General features: G+C 44.6%; 2 protein-coding genes across 2 annotated transcripts; both read right to left on the reverse strand.

The window, feature by feature from the left end:
* Positions 1–630: 630 nt before the first annotated feature.
* Positions 631–2,736, reverse strand: LOC306808670 (ovomucoid-like). Its single transcript, XM_079319457.1, has 4 exons — positions 2,621–2,736; positions 1,785–1,807; positions 1,244–1,368; positions 631–809 (listed from the first exon to the last, which is right to left on the reverse strand). The coding sequence occupies exons 1-4, from the start codon at positions 2,673–2,675 to the stop codon at positions 764–766; spliced, it is 249 nt and encodes an 82-aa protein (XP_079175583.1). The 5' UTR covers positions 2,676–2,736; the 3' UTR covers positions 631–763.
* Positions 2,737–4,395: 1,659 nt separating this feature from the next.
* Positions 4,396–9,953, reverse strand: LOC306808970 (ovomucoid-like). Its single transcript, XM_079320025.1, has 8 exons — positions 9,494–9,953; positions 8,521–8,540; positions 7,735–7,871; positions 7,141–7,198; positions 6,740–6,876; positions 6,176–6,236; positions 5,064–5,173; positions 4,396–4,572 (listed from the first exon to the last, which is right to left on the reverse strand). Exons 1-8 carry the CDS (start codon positions 9,543–9,545, stop codon positions 4,527–4,529), a joined length of 621 nt encoding a protein of 206 aa, XP_079176151.1. The 5' UTR covers positions 9,546–9,953; the 3' UTR covers positions 4,396–4,526.
* Positions 9,954–19,565: the final 9,612 nt, after the last annotated feature.

The following is a 19,565-nucleotide window of genomic DNA, read 5'->3' on the forward strand; positions in this document are numbered from 1 at the left end:
CGTGCTCAGAGAAAACACCCTTGACATTGCTCTGGGGAGCAAAGCAGATGGCAAAAGGCTTTCTCTCTAGAAAAACCCACTAGAGGTGGGTTTCTCTTGTAGATGTAAGAAATTTGGGATAACCCTGGAAACTGCAACAGGGATGATCATAGTGCCAGCAAGATCCTTTCTGTGTGACAGAACAGTGCCAGAACACCCCAATTACATCATTCCTGGGACTGTCTCTCTGTTAATGTTTAGGTTTGCCCAGAGCCTCTTTGTGCTGCCAGGTTACAAAGAACAAAGCTGGGTGAGGCTGCAGGTATTTGACAGCAGCAGCTGGGGAGGGAGGCAGCTCCTCTGTCCCAGAGAGTCTCTGAGATCCCCCAGAGCAATAAATGGACAGGAGCACCAGAATTCATCTCCAGCCCTGGTTTTCTTTTGGAAAGCCAAATGAAGGCAGATGCCCACAAAAGCTGCCCATTGCCTTTGTGGTTGGGGTTGATATTTTTGTAGATCAGAACACTGTTCTCCCTCTCCCTGCAGTTTGCCCATTAATTCCCACACCCCAGGGCTGTTGCAGTGGTATGAACATGCAACATGTTAGATAAAACCAGAATGAGACTAAAGCAAGACATAAATGCTGGGTGGTTTTTTTTATTAGCAGAGGTTTCAGGATTGATAAGAGGTTTTCAAGGGTCAGGTCAAGGGTTTAGGAAGTCATCTGCCATGGGGAACATTGCCAGGGAGGGATGCACTTTCTCAGCTGAATCCTGTTGATAACTTAACATGCATTAACAGACCTCAAGCCAAGACCTCCACGGCTTCTCCTGCAGAAAAAGAAGTCAGTACTTCAGAGACAGAACATTTGGGTTTTTACTGGAGAGGGTCTGTTCCTCTACACCACAGAGGGACTTTTGAACTCTATTCCACATATTTCCTTTCATTATTGACATATAAAGACAAGAAAAATTCTTAATTTAAAAGACCAAATAGACTGTAGGAAACAGACTTTGCTGAGAGAAAGCTCTTTTGCAAATCACTTAAGAGGAAAATGGAGAACACTGTGTTATCTCTTCATATCTGAAAGAAAGGAGTTCCCAGTAAACTCTCCCAATAAAAAATATTTGTTTGCTCTGGTGAGAGAGCAAACAAAAAAAAAATTAAAGAATTTTATTTCTCCAAGCATTCTCCAAGGCTGATTATCCAGTTTAAACTAAGCTAATTCACCCCTTGGTAGTGAAGAGATGTATTCCATACGTACAGGTATGCATTGCAGAACATGCATTTGTTGGAGTACGTGACACCATCAGAGCCACAGTGGGGCATGTACTCCATGGAACACATGTTCCTGAAAGTCCTGTGGTTCCTGCAGTACAGGGATGCAGGCTGTATTCACAAGAAAAAAGAAGAAAAAGAGCTCTTAACCAAAGCTGGGTGAGAAAAGTGACATTAGGAGACCACCCCACACCCCTTGAGCTGCCCAGGAGCAGATGCTGAGGAAAACCTGGGGACAGGGCAGGATGCAGTGGAGTGCTGACTCCAGCCATGCAGAGCCTGTGTAACCCCTGTAAATGGTGCTGCAGTAACTTTGACAACAACTTGGACATGAGCTGAATACTTGTTGAAATGATCACCAGATGAAAATGGCAGTTTCGCCTGATAATATCTGTGGCAAATATTGCCCAGGCAGCTGGGTGTCTCAGGATTTTGAAAGGCTCCATCATGATGTGATTAGTAAAGATTTATACAGAAACTGCTTTAAGGAAAGAAAGGATGGAGAATTGAAAAATCCTGACCCTTACCTGCTGCGCATCAGTAGATGGAACTGAAAAAAAAAAGAAGAAAAAATGAAATACGTTACAAATGCAATTCTTGGATTCTGTTAAAATCTGAGAATGCAAACCCTGAATACATATCTTCCAACTCCCTCTGCATTAGCAAATTGTTCTTAGACAAAAAGAATTTTGGACAAAATGTTGTGCCATACTGATTACTGATTCTGTAGTATTTTTTAAAATAAGGGTTACAGTCAAAATGGAAAAAAATTGTGTAAAATAAAAGAAGAGAAAGGCATTTTCCATGGCTCAAAGGATGGAGCAGGACATGAACTCAAAGTGAAGCAAATTCTTGAGGTAAAGCTGACAAGTACACAGAGGCAGCATCTTATATGCATTGCCAATATTATTCTTAAATAATAATAGCATTTAGTGAGAGGTGAATTTGTAAAGCTTCTACAGCACTTCAGGCTCTCAAACTGCACCTCGGTTCAGGATGACTACAACAAATGTTCACTTTCATTCAGTAAAATCATTTCTGTTTCTGCAACATTTCAGAGGTTAAATAGTGGTTGTCTGAGTCTCCGGGTTGCACCACGTACATGTCACTTCTTTCATTATGCATAAACTAGCACTGAGAGCAGAGCTGTTCCCACAGTTGTTCTTACCCACTCAGTTCTGTTGCTAAAATATTACCCCATAAGTGATAGTCTCTGATGTCAAGTCTTTTCAACACTATCTTTCTAGGAGTAAATAAGTCCTTGCAGAATGGAGCTCTTTCCAGCCTGAGGATGTTTTTTTGTGGCTCTCAAGACAGCCAGCGCTTACTCCAAGGCAGAGCAGGAGGCAGCAGAGCCACTCACCTGAGATGCAGAGAAGGGCCAGAGAGATCAGCAGCAGCAACCCCGTGGTCCTCATGGTGGCTGGATGAGCTGTGAGCAGCAGAGCTTGGCTTTTGCTCAGGAGACTCAACCTGGGTTGTGTCCTAAGGTGGCAACCACGCTTATATGTACACCTGCACCACTGAGGGGGTGGGTGTGTTTGTGCATGTCCATATTTGCCTTATCCACCCTTATCCTGGAGCAACATTTCCAGCCTTTTGTCCCAGTGGTAATCTCAACAGAGGTAAGCTGTGCTGTAAGCCAAGAAGGATGTTTCCTCATCAACGGGAGTCACGAGAAGTTTAGATATGTGAGATACACCCTCTGCATCTTTATTTTAAGTGAAAGACATGACAGTTTCCTTTTGAAGGACCGCAGAAAATTCCTGCAGGCAAAAGAGCGACTGTACAAACTGCTGTCAGATTTTCTCTGTGTTCACCTATCCGTGCCTATTTTTGTGCAGTGCTTTTTCACAAGAAAACATTGAATGAAATGCCTCTGTAGCAGAAAGGCTCTCCTTTTATTTTTGTGCTTCACCCAAGTAAAGCATCACTAAGTTATAGTGAAAGCAGGAAAACGATGAACCAGGAAGGCAAGCAAGAGGGCATCCCAGACACTGAAAGGAGTCCTGGGAAAAGACAGGGATGGAGAAACTTTTATGGGATTATGCAAAAAAAAAAAAAAAAATTTACAATTGTTATTCCCCCTAAAAGCCATTAGCTTTGCAGTAATAGACTTTTAGTACAATGATGACAGAATGATTTGAGACCCTAGTGTGGATCCTAGAAAAGTTGAACCCAATCTGGAAATCACTGCTTCATGCATCTGCCCATCTCTACATAAATCCTTTGTTTTGCCACCAAAGCATTGCTTTTTGGGACAACCTCCATCAAGGAGAACAAGCACTCCTCTCTCTTTGATTCCCAGGAGAAATGCATGTGAGAGATATTACATTTTAGAAGGAATAAGCCAATTTTATTTATGCCTCTCTTGTGTGGATTAAAAAAAAGCCCCAACAAATCCAATTCAGTACTCAAACAGAGGACAAAAGCAAAATAAATTTCATGCACAATACACCAATGACAGGTCACACTCCCAATAAACATAAGGATACTTTGTCCTTGGATTTTGAAACACTGCTGAAATACTCCTTGGGCTGGCAAAGAGCATTGTGTAATTGAAGACTGAGAGAAGACAAGTAGGCAGGAGTAGGCACCACACCTAGGAAGGCATTCATCTTAAAACACTTCAAGGGTGTCAAAGGACGACTCCAAGATGAGAAAAATCTGGTAATAAATCAGTTGGAGGACTTGGACAAATAGACTGGGACAATGCACGTGTCTGAAAAATATGGACTTTGCCAACTGAGTGCCCTTGAGAGAGCAGCACTTGAGTGAGGACAGAGCCAGGGATCAGCTCTGGGCACTGACACCGAGGTGGGACTGGGTTTTGCTGACAAGGAAAATGCAAGGAATACCTTAGGAGAGACCCTCCTGTGCCACCACTCCAGCCCTTGCAATGTCAAAAGGGTCTGAACACTACTGCAGGGGCTCTGTCATTTATGTGTAGACACACAGCTCTGGGGTTTGAGCATCTGTATTTAATTTTCTGCCTTTTATGAGAGGGAGGGGAGCAGAATGTTGTTCTTGTTCTATCCCAGAGCTTTGAGCACGGAACCTATTCTGCCTGGTATCATCATTCAACAAATCAAGAAAATGTTTCAAGAGACAACACATGAAAGGAGACAGGGAAATGTTGCTGATTTAGTTTATTGAGAAAGAAAATCAGGAGTGAGCTGAATTCCCCAGAGGGTGAGATGAACTGAGGTGAGATCTTTAGCTGGGATTTGCCAGTGGGGATGTGTGGTGAATTCTCTTGGCACTGATACTCAGCATTTTCCAAAATGGCTTAAGGTGATAGTTCCATTGCTGTCCCTGAAAGCAAGGAGAGGAAAGAATGAATTAAACACAGAGTCCTGCCTGCTATAATCTTTCTGATGGCTCCTAGAGATGGTGTCAGATGGGATCTTGCCCCAAAGCCAAGGAACTTGCAGACTCATCATCCCATTTGCTACTTGATTATTAATAGATGAATTAAACAACCCATTCTTAAGACTGAAAATATCTATGGGAAACTACAGCAGAATTTCAAAAGGAAAGGAATTTCATTTCCTTTGCAGCATGCAAGAAAAATTCCATTAAGGTTAAATGGTCTTTGAACCATTCACACTAACAAAGCAGCCGTAGCTTTTTTTTATGCTCTAATGAAAAAAATAAATGAATGCTTGACACGGTGGCTGGCATTCCCTCCTGCCCCATATCTCTAATAAACACTATCCAGCAAACAAAAAAAAAGCAGTAACTGTGCAAACTTGTGCCCACAGGAGGCAACTGATAACACAAATGTCACTCATATTTGTACATACACGACTGCATTGCAGAAGTTACACTTATTGTTGTATGTTGTGTTGTCAGAGCCACAGAGGGGCATGTAGTCAAGTGAGCAGACAGGTTTGGGGTAGTCACTGCAGTCAACCTGCAAAAAATAAAAATAAAAATAAAAGAGTCTGATGTGAAGGAGTCAGTAGCACAAGGGCTTGAACCCTGAGCTAGAGCTGCAGTGCTAATGATACCAATCTTACAGAAAGTAATTAACTTCCTTGCACATCTGATATAAACTGAGGTGTCAGTTTCTCCTATGCCAGGAGAATTTAATAATATAAAAATAGATCATAATTTCCTGTTTGAAGAGATGTATATCATAACCTGGTCATGGCACTTGCAAGCAGCAGCAGTTCACTCAGTGAAGGTGCCGTGCTCTGTGTTCCCCAGCTGGCCAGGAAATTAAATGGAAAAATATTGGTCTTTGGAGAAAAGGAGTGCTGATCCTCTATAAAGGTCCATTATCCCTCTTGGAGTCTTAAAACTGGAAGATCAGCACATAGCTGGATACTGCAAGAGTGGGATTCTGTTTCTTGCAGCAATGGGTGCTACACTTGCTGAGATGCACTGTAGGGATAAAAATGTGTCTGGGTGCAGGAAGAGGCTGAGCAATTTCATGGAGGAGAAATCTATCAAGGCTTATTGTCTACATAGAAATCACACATAGGTGAGGTCCTCCACCTGAAAACAGCTGGAGGTTGGAAGGGTAGAAGTCACTCTTATCTACATTCTGTACTCTCACTCTGCCCTACACAATTCTCACAGCCCCTGCAACAAATTGCCACAGGCCAATGATGGACCACTGGTCTGACCCCAAAAGCCATTCTCTGTTCTTATTCACAGTTCTGCCTTGATGGATTATTTCCACTACTCTTTTACTCATCCCTTCCTGAGCAGTCACCTGTTCCTTTGCTGGCATTCACACAAATAATGTTTATTACGTGCAGAGAAAGCAAAATCACTCCTGTTCTGCAGTGCAGCAGCTGTTTCACTTCTGCAGGACACTGCTGCTCTGAGGGCTGTTGCAGACACTGGCAATGCTTCCCCTGACAGCAGCAGGGCCAAAACCCAGCCCCTGATCACCCCATTCACTTACTGTGACAATTTCCTTCTTACATTCACCGTCAGTCTTCTTGCCAACACTGGTTCCAGCCTCTCTGGGAAGGGAAGAGACCTGCATTAGGGAGCTGAACCCCATCATCTGGAAATGCTGAGCACCTCAGGAACAACAGATGGGATACAGAAGACATCCAGCTTAGGTTGTGTCCTGTGGCTCCAGGGACCAGCTCAGGTGGTGCCACAGAGCTGGTTTATAGCAAGATGTGAGGGACAGGGGCCAGAGTGGATGAGGAGACAGGCTGAGTGACAATGTCAGTGCCCCCTGGGTTAGTTATCCTCTGCAAGGCAGCATCCTTTCAACTTAGCTAAAAGGTCCCCACTTCTCTGCTAGACCAAAGGCACAGCTTTCCTTCTAATCCCAGAGGGAAACAAGGTTTAGGCAGGAGGAAAAGAGGAGAGTCAGAGTCCAAGCCCCTGGGAGGAAAGGCCTTGGCAGAAGCCCTGCAGCCCCAGAGCAGCAGCAGCAGCAGCAGCAGCAGCAGCAGCAGCAGCAGCAGCAGCAGCAGCAGCAGCAGCCCTGCTGGCCGTGCTCGGCACTCACAGGTTGCGCGCACAGAGCAGGCACTCGTTGTCGTAGGTGACCCAGTCGCTCCCGCAGACGGGGCTGATGTCTTTGCTGCAGAGCACCACCACTCTGCCCTCCTCACTGGTGCTGTTGGGGTACCTGCTGCAATCCACCTGGTGAGGGAACAGACAGAGCCCTGGTGGTTCTTTGCTTACAGCACACAAATGGATCTGGGGAGTGTCTGCCTGGACAGCAGCACAGCAGCAGAAAAGCTTTTCTTTGAGTCGCTGTGATGGCAGTTCACTTGGAGGTGACCAGTGCAAGATTCTGACAGCTCATCTGCTCTCTTGTTTATTATTTTTTGTTATTATTTCAATAAGCACCTCTGGCCACTCAGAGGCAGGACACACCCCTGTTTTGCCCTTGGTTTAACTTACAGGGGCAACTTCCTTGCATTCTCCATCGTGGTCTTTGCTGACATTGGTTCCATATTCTCTGCAGAGAGGAAGACAAATGTTAGGAAGTTAATCAAAGATGCCTTGCTAGATCCTAGGGGCTAAAATTAATACAAGGGAAAACTGACTCTTTCCCAGTCAGGCTTTTTTATATCTATATTTGAGAAGGTAGTGCCACTCTCCCTAACCAGCCGAGTAGCTGGCAGGGATGTAAAACCCTGGGAAGCTTTAGGACCATTTTGGGCAGCTCTGAGCAGAGCATCTCCATCCTTTTGCTGCTATGTGATATGCTCTCATCACCTGGCTGCTCCTTGAGACAGAGAAGAAAAAAACCTGAATAAATTACACAAGCAAAAGAAAGACACGGTGACTAAAGCTCTGCTGAGCACTGTGCTGTGATACCCAGGCTGGTTTGGAAGGAATTGACACAGGTGACATGTGACAGTGTTGAGCAGTGCTGCTGCCAGGAGCTCTGAGCTGTGCTGCCTGAGGTGCCCATGCTGTCCCCACACTGTCCCCACGTTGTCCCTTCCGTGTCCCCACCCTGTCCCCTCTCTGTCCCCACCCTGTACATACACGTTGTAGGCACAGAGCAGGCACTCATTGCCGTAGGTGACACCATCAGAACCACAGATGGGGCTGACAGCCTCGCTGCACACCAGCACCTCTTTGCCCTCCTCGTTTGTGGTGTTGGGGTATGTGCTGCAGTCCACCTGCCAGAGCAATCACAACAGGGGGAGAGGACCTGTGACACCCACAACTCTCATTTTGTGTGGGACACTGACCTGGTATGACCAGTTCTCACTGTCCCAGCACAAATTTCTGCTGTGGGTCCAGCAGATAACTGGTGAATCCTTCCTGCAGAGATGTTCCCACAGAGCAGGAGAAGAGGAGGAGGGAAGTGGCCCCTCCACTGCACTTCTGTTTTTACTTTTTCATTCTTAATACACTGATCATGATCTTTTCAGATGACCAAGACTAATAACCAGCCTAGAGTATTTTAACCTTTCAGTAGGTTGCCCTCAGGTAGTCTCTGATACCAGTCTATTGCTTCAGTTTAGAACCAGCTATATATTTCTAGCTTAAAGCTTAGACTGGTCTAAAGTCACTGAAAAATTAATTAATCCAAAAACATAGTATCATTACTACTAAAACATTATTAACATACAGCATGGATGTACAGCCAAGGGCAGTATAATTTAATATTTTACATTGTGGAATTTGATTATAGTGACCCAAGTGTCATGCTGAGGTGAAATACAGCTAAGCATCTACAGGCTGGATGTTTTCCCTATTCCTCTGGTTGTGTCTTTACCAGGCTACATACTTGAGAAAAGTGACAGAAAGAAATCTTCCACTCACCTCAATCCCAAAGGCAGTATCTGGAAAAGAAAAGAGAGGCAGAAAGCATGAACCAAAGCCAATATGATAAGACCTCAATTAAAGCTGGAAATATGGTTATAAAATTCCCATACGTAGGGCCAAGCTGAATGATTTCCAGTGATTGTTTTTTTAACTAAATAAACTATGTATGATTTTTTTTTCTGTATGTTGATAAGTATAATAGCATGGCTTATTGCTGGCTGTGATGAAACACCTTTTTGAATATCTTTGTTCTTTTCTTTTGTTCTGAGATATGTCAATTTATTAAGTGAAAACAGAGGAGCTTTTCCTTCCTTATCTTTTTACATATCCGTCTTGACCCTAAAGCACTGCTGTTACATATCTGAAAATACACCTGAATCAACACAGACAAATGCAAATAGTCACCCACAGGATAAGCAAATACATACAGCATCTGTTGTCAGAAATATGCATTTGAAAGAAGGTGAGTGTGAAAAAAATGTCTCTGGCTTTGTAATTTCATCAGTTGTGAATGTAGTGAGAACATCAGAGTCTGGCTTGTTTTCATCTCTTGTTGTTCCATTAGCAGAAAGAGCATTGCAGGAAATTTGCCAGGGTCTTGCAAAGAACTTGCCTGTGCCATTACAATATTTCCCTTACTAGTTACTGGAGGTCTCACCCCCTTCTTATGGCCTTATTTCAAGTATTCATCCATTTTCTGTAATTGTACAAGTCTAAGCAATGTAATGGTGTGAGAACATCAGTGTACAAAGTGTAACAGCACGAGTTGCCAGCACAGAACTCCCCTTGCTGTTATTTATATTTATGACAAACCAGTTACAGCAGCGAGCCATTGAGGACTGTCCTGAAACAACCTGCACGATGCCAAGCGAGGCAGCAGAGCCCTCTGAAGGAGATTTTACTCTCTTTGAATCCTCTGTCTTATCCCTCTAAAGACAGCCAGCACTCAGACACCTGGAGAGTCACTCACCTGGGATGCAGCAAAGTGCAGAGAGCAGCACCAGGAGCCCTGCTGTGGTCATGGTGGAGGTGTCTGGAGTCTGCAGGCTGCTGCTCCCTCTCTGCTCACGAGATGGTCCCTCCAGGGCTGGCTGCAAATATATACAAATGCAATGTCTAAACTGTTCAACTGTAACATAAAACAACCTGCAGAATCTGTCACCAGCACAATGAGCCTGGTAATATTTATGGAGGTCTTGACTTTTCAGGTAATGGTCTGCGTCTGCTAGGCAATTGATTTTGGCTGGACACCTGGTTAATAGATCAAGACGAGTATCACAAGTTCTGAGTGGTCAAAAGCAAACAAACAGGCTTTTGGACAAAAGAAACCTCTTTGGGATTCTAATGGAAATGTAAGGAGCACAAAATATTGAGGGGAGTAAAGAGCCCTAATTTGTCTCTTGGAGAGCAGCATCTCCCATCAGGGAGCATCAGTAACACCCTGTCTGCAGACCAGGCTGTGTCTCTGCTTTCCTTCCTGGTTTTGGGTGGGTTTTTTCTCCCCACATTCCCAGATAATGACCTCTAGGTACTAACACAGGTCAGGTGGGGCTTTGCCACCAGCAGCACCAGTCAAGCTTTGTCAGGCAAGTCTGGCAGGACTGGGTCTAACCTATGAATCCAAAGGTATTTAGCAGCAGTGTGAGTAAAGCTAAGGCTTCTTGACAGTTTCACTGCCTGGGTATAGAAGAGCTCAGTAGAAGACTTGAAAGCAGGTTAAAAATCTGTCAAATGCCACTAAAAATGTCACTTGAACCTTAGCAACAGGGAGCACTTATTTACAGACCCAGTCCCAGTTAAACACAGGAATTCAGAGTGTTCAGCCAAGCCACCTGAAGAACAAAAGACACTGAAGGCTTGGGAGCCTATTTACATTGCACCAGCTATACCTGAGAGTACAGTAGGTCCTTCCCTCTTGCAGATATTTTAGAAAATGATACTTAAAATATAGAATCTGTCCCCATTTCTCTGTCTGTCTCACACCATCAGCCTTTGTATCATCTCCAAATTGCTCCTGCCTAGGAGCAGGTCTGCACCTCTGCTGTTTTAGTAGCTGTAATTTTGCAGGAGTGGGTTCTGCCTGTAACCTGTTCCTCACCCCTTTCACAGGTTCAAAATGGCAAGGATACTTGGGGTTTTTTGGGGGCCATGGGAGCTAAGCACTGTGCTTAGGGTAGATTTCAGAACCAAGGGAGGTGCAGAGCAACAGGTGCCTTTAATGAACCAGGCATCACCCATTAGACAAATGGAATTGATCTGAAATCATTGAAATTCACCCCAAGCAAATGTGATGTTGTCTGATCCACCAGAGCAGTCTAAAGGGTATATTTTGATCCTTAAATGGATATATTGTGTAGTGCATGGAATCACCTGTCCTGGCACACCCAGAAAGTCACAGCATGGCTGTGTGGACATGCAGGTCACATTTTCACTTCCAAGAGATGAGATTCTTCACAGGCAGCAGCATGGAAATAATTATGCTGCTGTGATTGTTTCTATAAATTACAGGGAGCATGCATGAATATTTCAGACAGCTTTGGCACATCTTCAGGATATATTACCCTGATGTGCCTGGGCACTGCTGTCCTTTGGGCAAGACCAACCTCTCCTGATGAGTGCAGAGCAGCTTCCTGCCAGAGCCTGGCACCTGTTACACCAGAGAAAAATTTTCCACTTCAGCCTCTGGGTCTGGCATGGCCCCAGGCAACTCAGATTTTCTCTGGCCACCACAATGTCTGTCTGATGTGTAACTGATCCTTTCCTTCTCTCTGTCACCTACAGACACTTCAGACTTGAGTCTGCAACAATTAAATGGTGACTGGGGAACACCTGAGCCACTCAAATACCCTCTAGGCAAGCCACAAAAGTGACACCCAGAAATCCCCATAAGGTGAAATAAGGATTCAGACACTTGCACAGCCTGCAGCCATTCAGCATCCACAGCCTCCCCACCCGGGGTTACAGCTCTGGATTATCCTACCTCTGATAACAGCGTGGAAAAACCCCACAGCTGGCTGAGCTCATGCTGCAGGACAGGTCTCTCAGTCCTTAGCTACTCCTGGAAGAACAGTTAGAAAGAGGATTTAGTCTGCAATCCTGCCACTGATCTGCTGTAATCCACTTCATTATGGTCTTCTAATCCTCAAAGTCAGATGCAGCATATGGCTAATGACCATTTGGCTAAAGGAAAATCCTCTGAGTGCAGCAGCCAGCACGAGGGCAGAGATCCTACAGGAGAGCTGGAGATGGGCAAGAGCATGGAGTGATAGGACAAGGGGGACTGGAAAGGCTTTAAGCAGAAAGAGGGTAGGTTTAGATTAAGTATCAGGGATAAATTCTTTAGTGGGAGGTCCTGGCACAGGTTCTGGCACAGAGAAGCTGTGGCTGCTCCATCCCTGGAAGTGTCCAAGGCCAGGCTGGATGGGGACTGGAGCAACCTGGAATAGTGGAAGATGTCCCAGCTATGGCAGAGGGGTTGGAGCAAAATTATCTTTAAGGTCTCTTCCAACCCCAAAATTTCTATGATTCTGTAATCTGCAGGCAAGCAAAGTGCCACACCTCAGGGTGCTGCCTGCTATGGTCCTGAGCACCACAAAGTCTGTGTGCTGACACCAGGGCAGGATTTGGCCATTACACAGCATCCTATCTGGCTTGCTCATGTAATTTCTTGTTTTACATTTCCCATTACAGGTTGGGTTTTTTTCAGTATTGATTTCTTATTCTCTGAAAGAACCAAAATTGAGGTTGAAGAATTTTCTTAGCAGATATGCAACTTCCCAGCACAAATAACACATTGATAAATTAATGGCCAATCATTTAATACACTTTTCAAAACACTCCTGGGGTTTGTCACGTTTTTTACTTAACAAATAACTGTTGTAAAAGTGGGAAATACCAAATAGTTGTAGCTCTTTCACAAAAATGCCTCCAATCACTCCAAAATGCCTGCTAAACACAACTCAGGCTGCAGTTTTCATCTCTGGTTTTCTTTTGACCACAGTGTGGCAAATAACTGTGTGCACTGAGCCACATTTCTGGAGAAACCAGCACAGCACAAATGGAAGCTCTGCCTCTTACCCAGTGCTTGAAGGCCTCATTTGAACTGAGCAATAAAGCAAACAAAGTCACTGATATGATTAAAACATCTCACTAGCAAAACATATCCATGTGCTTATGAACTTATTAAATAGAACTTGATCCAGGTAATGCCAGTGGATGTTTTCCTGAGCTAATAAGACCATGTGCAGAACTTTGTACCCTGCAGCTGAAGGCTAACATGGTCTCACATTACTTATGCAATGAATTAAATGTATTTGGCCCCACTGCAAGGGCAGATGTTGACACATGGGAATGAATCCAGCAGAGGCAGGCAGGCTGCCCAGGGACAGGGGCACAGGGCACTCCAGGAAAGCTGGAGGAGCTGGGATTCTTCATCCTGGAGGATGGATGGCTGCTGGGATCACATTGCTGCCTGCAGCTCCCTGATGGGCTTAGAGATAAGCCAGAGCCAGAGTCTGCTCTAAGCTGTATGGCAAAAGGATTAAATTCTGAATGAGTGTGAGGAATTATTCCTTGCCATGAGAGTGATCAAGCACAGAAAGCAGAGGCCATGCATGTCCTTCCTCAGTGCTATTGAGAACCCAACAGAAAAAGAAAGGCCTTGGGCACCCTGACCCACCTTTGACTTTGGCCTTGCTTTGATCAGGGTTTGAGCCAGCTCTGGGGAACTCTTACAACTTGACTTATTTTATTTCTATTGTACTTGTATAATTCTCTCTCTTATAAATAGTTGTTATTAATAAAAAACCACAATATTTCTCTGTGACCCAGGAGACTGTTCTCAGAATTTTCCTACAGCTTTTACTAAAGGGTCACAGGTGAGCTCTACGAAGAGCTCCCAGAATCTTTTTGCATTCATTACAGGGGGTTACCAGGAATATGTACAACAGAAAGAGTGAATTGCAGTCATTGTTAAAACAAAACTACACCAAATATTAGAAAATTATTTAAAACCATTCAAACTTTAGGACATTATTAGCTCTCAATGATTTCAAAGTCTCTCCATTTCTGCAGGAGCCCAGCACTTTGCTACCACAACCCTGCTCTGGAAGAGCATCAGCATTTGAATTTCCAGAAAAGTTAACTGCACCACAGAAAATCAGCTGCCAAAATATTATCTTATCACTTATCACTTCCCTGCTGTGTTGCAGCCTGGACCAGACGTGGGTCTCAGCAGCAGCAGCAGCTCTGAGGACACATCCCCATCCCTCATCTCCCCAGCTCGTGCTGTGCTCCAGCTCTGGGAAGTTTCTGGATGATGAGGATGTCAGGTCAGGACTCCATTGCAAAAGGCAGGAGTAACTCATGAGGAAGCAGGAAAATGCCACAGTGAACACCAGAAAAAGGAGGCAGCAACCAGCACGGTTTGGCTGGACACTGACCCAGGTTATTGCTCTTTGAAGTGAACACACTGCAGGGAAGGTGGGCTGGAGGTAACACAGGTATTAACCTGCAGCTGATCAGAGGAACAGGAAATCATTGGTTTAATCAGTTTCCCTAACACTTCAGCGAGCTCAGCTCTGCATCACTGAGCACTCATCTCATCTTTGCCAGAGCCCAAGCAGGAGCAATGAGGAGGTGGCTGCAGGGAAGTGGCAGCTGACCTGGGATTGACACCATTCGTGGCTGCCTGGAAGGACAAAGTCAATCAGGCAACTTCACTGCTAGGGCTGGGAAAGTCTCCTTCAGGAGAAAATCTTCCAAAGGTAGGGAAAAAAAAATTCAATAGATTCTTATCTGCAATGAGACATTATTTATAGCTCAATGCACAGTTAAAATAGAGCGAATAAGCATGTTCAGCTATGAAAGCAAATTGCTTTGAGGTTATATAAACCAGGGGAATAGTTGAACACGTTTTCAAACCAGCAGTCATCTAGCAGCACTCCCATCACCAGAATAGCACACAGCAGGGGGACTGTGGCTGTGTCCCTTGGATTTCAGCCACTGCTGACCAAGGAGTGTCACTGCCGAGAGAGGCTGAGAGGCAGAAGTAAGATATTTCAGCTGACTGACAGGCAGGGCTGGGAAAGGTGATGTGGTGTGGTTGGGATGGGCACCTGCTGCACGTTGAGCAGCAGAGAGGAAAGTGAAGGCCTCAAGGAAGATGTTTTGATCCCTGGGCAGCTGCAGAGTTTGTTTACAGAGGGATAACCACCCCGGATGTGACTGCAACACAAAATCTGTGCTGGGGAGCCCGGTTATTGTCTCACATGAAGCACAGGGATCATCTCTTCACTGTGAGCTGCCAAGTCTCATTAATTTATCATGGGGACATGCCTCCAGTGCTCACTCCCCTCAGTTCTGTTATGTAAGATTGACAGATATGTCTATAGATCACAAAGTGCTCTTGACAAGAGGGTAATTAACCTTGAATGTTTACATCTCCTTCCTCCTGGTAAGTAGCACACAATTTGGGGCTTTGGGCAGGTCTGGCTGTAAATGAGTTACAGTTTCCTTTCATGCTCTTGACCTGAGTCCAGAAGGAGTGACTTTCTCAAGCTCTACACGGAGCAATAGGTAACCACGGGAGAATTTCCCTGGCTAAATGGCCAAAGCCTTGGACTCAGGGCTTTTGGACCAGCACCAGGGCTGCAATCATCCAAAAGTCTGTAACTCCACAGCCCTTTGGGTCTGGGATTTGCTTCATGTGAGCTCAAACAGCGTGAGCTGAGGCTCTGCCCAGCTTGGGGGAGCCAGGGGTGAAGAGGTTTATACACAGATAGTGACATGCAGAAGAGGAATTGTTGTAAAGGGGGGGTTAAGTTAGATAAACATTTCAAGGGTATATCCATCCCCCTGCATAAATCCCATATGGGAGGAAGCAGCCAGGAGTGTCACTGTCACCTGCAGGCATCACTCTGCCCCAAGAACAATCAGGGGATCAGATCCCCATGTAAATCATTTTTCCATGTGAAACCACAGGATGAGGTGATGAAATCAGAAGCTGCATGCAGAGCACCAAACAAAAACATGCTCCCAGGTCTCACCTTATCAACCAACAAAGCAGCAAAAATGCAGATGAGGAACTATGTTTGGAAAAGACAAGTGGAGGGGCTTGGTTTCCTGTATGGGATTAAAACCAGGAACCCCTGGGATATGGGATGAATGAGGATTTGTTTTATAAGATTGATCTTGTAAATAAAGGAGCAACAAGAGACAGATGCAATAGGCTAAGAATGAAAATTCACTGCTCTTCCTGGTGTGAACAGCAGGGAGGAGAGGGTGAGAGGCAGGATATATCATGGTCCTATAGCTTGAACACTTGGCTGGGAGAGGCTGAACTGGATGGGAAGAATTTCCATAGCTGAAGGACTATTAGCATCATAACCACTGAACACATCTTCATTATTAACATCAAAAGAAAGGGCAACAATTTCATTTATTCTGCAGAGCTGAGCTTTAATGAGACCACTGGCTGATTCTTTGCATCTGGACATGGGTGAAACACAGTTGGTGCTGACAGAAAGGAGCATGGTGCCAAATTATAGGATTTTACCATTTTACAGTAAAACTGAAGTAAACAGCAGGAATTCTGCCCTCTCTGAATTATTGCAGTAGCAAAGTAACCCAGGTATTTAATTAGTAAGTTATATATGCATGACAACTGCTTTATCATAAATGATCATGGGGCCCCCACATCCCCTGGTTTGGGCACTGCCCCCCTTTGCAGCCTGACTACACATTCTTATCTCAGGAGAACTGAATGCACTGATCTCTGCAAAGGCTTTGTGTGCCTCCTTTTCTGGTGTCTTGAAACGGGTTATTCTGCACTTTCCTGCTGCTGTCAGGGGAGGTTGTTTGTGAATGCTTCCATAGCAAAGAAATATTTCTCCTACTTGTCTCATATTTTGCATCATTTTGCCATTCTTCCCTTCCTACTTTGGAATGCAGCCTGTGGAGAACAGCAATATTAGAAAGCTTGTGTTAAATCACTGCCAAATAAAATGTCAACAGAAGGTACATGCATCACTTACGTCCAATCCTGCACTGCCTGCTCAGCATCCAGCTGACACTGCTTGGGATGCTGCCACAGAGAGCAATGGGAGCTCAGGCTGCTTCTGCCTTTGCCTTCCTTCTTAGTCACTGGGATGACTGTTGTTCCCAAAGCCCTGAGTGCCCCAGCTCTCTGAGGAAGGGAAAGTCTGCCAATAGAGACTCACCATGACCATTTTCCCAAAGGGACACCAGTGCTGGGGATGTACATAAAACTCCCAAGTGATGCAAGTGAAGGGGAGTTCATCCGAGTTAACCACCAACAATGAAGTGGTTTTGCTGTCTCTGACTATTATAAACCTATCAGTCAACAAACCTCTGCCATCTGAATGTGCTGCACCATTTGAATTTCCACTCTGGATACTTTCTTCAGCTATTTTCTTTTCTATGCTAAATCTTCATTATTTACCCCCAAGCACAAACAGCAAGTGGAGAGGGAGAAAAGGAGGATAAATTGGAAAGGCACAGGGAGAGGCCAGGGGCTAGGGAACTGTCACTCAGAAAGCATGTTCTTTCCATTGGAATGACACTTTATAGGCACAGATCCCACATTCACTGGTGTAAGTGGAACCATCTGTGCCACAGACTGCTCCAGCACTTGGCCAGGGGGCCCTGACTGGCCATCCTCAGCAGTGGCCCTGGGGCAAGTAAAGCCCAGCTCTAAAGGGAACGGTGAGGAAGAGCTCAAAGCAAAACATCCAAACATTCTTCACCATTCAGGGGGCTTGAGCAAAATTAATATTTTACTTCTACACATGCAAAGTAGGCAGGAAGCAGCACACTGTATGAACACTCATTCTTTGCAGTTTCATGTTATGTTGAAAATCATGGGGCCTCACCTCAGCTGGTGAAAATCTGGAAACCCCTCCTGGGCTGTGTGGATGTCTGCCAGCTCCTTCCACTGCTGCTCTCTGCTTTTTGTCTCTCTACTCGTTGATCCGCGGAGAGCAGGCAACCAGAGCCCAGGGCATGGCAAAGAATCAAATAAAACTGTATCAAACATTGAATTACAGCAAGAGAATGAACATGTCTGAGTGTGAACATATTGATGGATGAAATGGGTGCATACCAGGGCTATATATTTCTTTAAACTCAGAGGTCCAAGGAAATTTTTTAAGTTCCCAAACTATTTTCTTTGTCAACCATCAGATAAGTAGGATGGTGCAATTGATACAATCAGTTTTTATAATTATTTCTGGATTTCTTTTTTTTTTTTTTTTTTTTTTTTTTTTGGAGGAACATATGGTTATAAAAATGCTTTAAAAATAATTTAAATATTCTTCTGAAATGAATATTTAAAAATCAGTGGGATGAGCCTTGTCACTCTCCAGCATCCCTCAAAAGAGTGACAAAGTGTCTGAGCCCATCCACATGCCTCACTAACAAATGCAGCATATGAAAAAATAGCTAAACCAAGGCAAATTATCAGCAGACATAATTTTGAAAGGCACAGATTTTTAGATAACAGGTTTTGAATGAAGTTTAGGTACAGCCACACTCAAGGAAAAGTTGTGAGGTTTGTTTTTTCAAGTTGCAGATGTGTGAGTGCTGATAAAAGGTGAAAAAAAATTCCCAGCTCAACATGAAAAGACTAAGTACTGTTTTCTACATTCCACTTATCAATCAAAATTCAAATGATTCGCCTCGTTCTTCCCCCTCTTTGTGTTGCAAGAAAAATGACTGTACACTCAGAAAACATTGATAAGGCTGTAAAGATAAGTCAGACAAACAAGGAAAAGGAGAGGACGTTTATATTTTTAAAACACTGTGCTGTGTTCTGGTACATTTGCAGGTCACAGATCCTGAGGCTGGATCATCACCAGTGTGAAAGATGTCAAAGTTGGTCCAGCCTTGGCAGCTCCATCCCTGCTCTGGAGCCGAGGGCTGTGGCTGCCAGGAAGAGTCTGGAGTGGCACCAGCTGCATTTCAGCACTCTTTGAGATGCCTTGTGCTGCAGCAGGCACTGCAAAGTTGGTTTTTCTCTTCACTTCATGCTTTGCTGAGGATATAAGAATGCTTCTGTTCGTGGCAAGAGTGCAAAAATAAGAGTAACCAAAGCAGGGCTGAGTCCGTGCTTGCATTTTATCCTTTCAGTGCCTCTTTCCAGGTTATATACCAAGCTTTCCCAGCATGACTGTGGGATGGTTTTTGAGGCAAATCTGGTTATTTTGAAGCTGCTCAGGTGGCTCAAGGTGAGTAAGAAAGCCCCAGGGCTCTGCAGCATCATGCACCTGAGCAGGGATGCAGCAGCAGGCTGAGCAGCACTAAAGCATCTGTCACCCACACAGAGATGCTGCTGTTTGCACTTTGGCAAGCACTGAGCTCAAAAGCTCATTGGGGACTTCTTGACTGGGGAGGATGGACCAGATGCATTCCAGTGTCCCTTCCAGCTTTATTCTGTCATCTCTTGCTGTTTCCCACCACAGTAACATCCATCCACCCATCCATCCCTCCAGACATTCCTCTGTCTGTGCCAAGCTCAGGCTGCCTTGAAACCACCTTTCAGTTCTCTCAGAGGCACCTGAAACCTGGTATTGTTCTACATCTCTCCCAAGCCAGAAAAATTCAATCTCCCTCTTGAATGTGTTTGTCTTTTCCTGATCATTGCCTCCTCATCATAGAATTGTTTAGGTTGGAAAAGATCTTTAGGATCATCGAGTCCAAACATTACCACTGCCAAGGCCACCACTAAACCATGTCCTGAAGCACCACATCTCCACATCCTTTAAATCTCTCTAGGGTCAGTGACTCAACCACTTCCCTCAGCAGCCTCTTCCAGTGCTTGACAACCCTTTCCATGAATAAATTTTTCCTTACATTGATCTAAGGCTCCCCTGATGCAACTTGAGGCCATTTCCAACACAAAGCAGAAAGAAATCATCTCAGTAACACACACTCAGTAAGTAACTGTGGAACAGCTGAAAAACAACTCCAAGGCACAGAAAACCATGCTGTCCCTGAGAAGGCTGCCCTATTTTTATAGTTATATT

Source organism: Erithacus rubecula (genome assembly GCF_903797595.1).
Source record: "Erithacus rubecula genome assembly, chromosome: 16".
Lineage (NCBI taxonomy): Eukaryota > Metazoa > Chordata > Aves > Passeriformes > Muscicapidae > Erithacus > Erithacus rubecula.

Excerpts from the sequence above, each read along its gene's own strand:
- LOC306808670 (XM_079319457.1), bottom strand. The coding sequence starts at position 2,675 with ATGAGGACCACGGGGTTGCTGCTGCTGATCTCTCTGGCCCTTCTCTGC. Across the intron at positions 1,808-2,620 it reads GGCCCTTCTCTGCATCTCAG|TTCCATCTACTGATGCGCAG; the intron begins GTGAGTGGCTCT and ends TTTTTTTTTCAG. Across the intron at positions 1,369-1,784 it reads CATCTACTGATGCGCAGCAG|CCTGCATCCCTGTACTGCAG; the intron begins GTAAGGGTCAGG and ends TTGTGAATACAG.
- LOC306808970 (XM_079320025.1), bottom strand. The coding sequence starts at position 9,545 with ATGACCACAGCAGGGCTCCTGGTGCTGCTCTCTGCACTTTGCTGCATC. Across the intron at positions 5,174-6,175 it reads GTAAGAAGGAAATTGTCACA|GTTGACTGCAGTGACTACCC; the intron begins GTAAGTGAATGG and ends TATTTTTTGCAG. Across the intron at positions 4,573-5,063 it reads AACTTCTGCAATGCAGTCGT|GGACAGCAATGGAACTATCA; the intron begins GTATGTACAAAT and ends CCTTGCTTTCAG.